Here is a 1,752-nt window from a genome sequence, read left to right as displayed (position 1 = left end):
ACCCCTTCAATTTAAAAGAACACAATTTCCAATACGGTTATGTTTCGCCATGACTATAAATAAAGCTCAAGGCCAAACATAAGATTTTGTTGGTATTTATTTGCGAGAACCTGTATTTTCTCATGGCCATTTATACGTTGCTTTATCAAGAGCTAAAGGTTCTAACTGTGTCAAGGTATTAATTAGACCAACTATAGCTGATGATGATGATGATCACTCTACATATAATGTAGTTTATGATGAAATTATTGAAAAAACTCTTTCTTTAACTTAGACCTTCATTCCTGACAGTAAGTTTGACGTACAACTTGTTCATTTTTTGTATTCTTCCATTTTGTATTATAGTCATTCTGGCAATGTTACATATATTCATTATGATATTATGATGTGTTACACCAGTATAACATCTAGATGGCAGAAAGGTACAACATCAATGCGATTACTCCAGAAACAGAAGAATGGACCTGTAAGGTTCAAGTAGTTGATAAAGGCAGACCTAGAGACAACAGAGAGAAAACGAAAAAGTATCAACTGATGGTTTTACAAGATGAAAGAGGTGATCTTTAAAGGATTCATAAGTTTGCCAATAGTAATTAAATTAATATTATCCTAATTGTGTCTATTTTATTACAGGAAAATCAAGTCGACTGCATTATATTCAATGCGGAGAGATTGCATTTTGAAGATCTGTTTCGCCCTTTCCATACTTACTTGGTGTCAGTTGCACAAGTCAAAGAATCAAACTATATGTATGGAAATCCACTTAACAGATTTACATGGACAACTGATAGGTGTACCATTGTTGAGCCAATAGAAACTGTTAATCCTCCAGAAGATCCACTACCGCCGCCAACGCGCCTAAATCTTACACCATTTGGCAACTTTGAATATCAACCCGAGGGATCTGAATTCGGTAATTGAATATTTAACTATCTTTGTTATTTGTTCACTTAAAATTCACATTTATTAGTATTATTATTGTTATTATTACTATTATTGTTTATAATAATTTTCATTATCTATTAATTTATTCGTCGTTCTTTTCAAATGGAAGATGTGCTTGCCATTGTGCTCAACGCCAGCCCCTCAACATATGCTTCAAATGGGAGGAGAATTCAATATTTTATCATCATGGATGATCAGTAAGTATACATAAACCTGTTTTATTGGGTCCAAATAGCAACTGATGATTCAAGTATGATATAATATCTTACTTTTCGTATGTTGTCTAGCAATAGCACACAATAAATGAAACTGAGATTCAAGTTGAGGTTGTACCCTTTAAAAGGATACTTTCCACGCTTCAATTCACCTTTGGTTTTGCTGTAGCTTATGATCTTTCAAAGCATACTTAGGTCCAGTAAGCATTACCGGAATTATTATGGTTTAACTTTTTACTAAAAACATTTATAGATCACTATAATATTTGATCATATCTTTAAATATATTCCCAACAATGCAAAGTTTCTCTCTTATTGTTTCTCTTGCTATAAGAATATAAGTAAAATTAGAGCTAATATCATATTGTGCTTTTGATTTTGATTTCTCTCAATTTTTTTGCATCTAATTTATGTTTTTTCAAGATTGACTTCAAACTTTCAACTTATTCTTTATTTATAAGCATAATTTTCGGGATAGCTGCATGGAGTGACGATGTGTGGTTGCTAAAAGTACATACCAATCCAAGAGTCTAAAAAACATATCACTGCCTCTTAAGATTTTAAAAATCTTTAGTTGTACTTCAATAAAGTT

General features: G+C 31.8%; 1 protein-coding gene across 1 annotated transcript; it reads left to right on the top strand.

Annotated features, from left to right (window-relative positions):
* Positions 1 to 415: 415 nt before the first annotated feature.
* Positions 416 to 1,162, top strand: LOC109208950. Its single transcript, XM_019372106.1, has 3 exons — positions 416 to 556; positions 634 to 913; positions 1,055 to 1,162. The coding sequence occupies exons 1-3, from the start codon at positions 548 to 550 to the stop codon at positions 1,144 to 1,146; spliced, it is 381 nt and encodes a 126-aa protein (XP_019227651.1). The 5' UTR covers positions 416 to 547; the 3' UTR covers positions 1,147 to 1,162.
* The last annotated feature ends 590 nt before the right edge of the window (positions 1,163 to 1,752 follow it).

Source organism: Nicotiana attenuata, unplaced genomic scaffold (assembly GCF_001879085.1).
Source record: "Nicotiana attenuata strain UT unplaced genomic scaffold, NIATTr2, whole genome shotgun sequence".
NCBI classification, from domain to species: Eukaryota; Viridiplantae; Streptophyta; class Magnoliopsida; order Solanales; family Solanaceae; genus Nicotiana; species Nicotiana attenuata.
The sequence above is the reverse complement of the archived record's forward strand: the minus strand, read 5'-3'. Positions and strand labels throughout refer to the sequence as shown.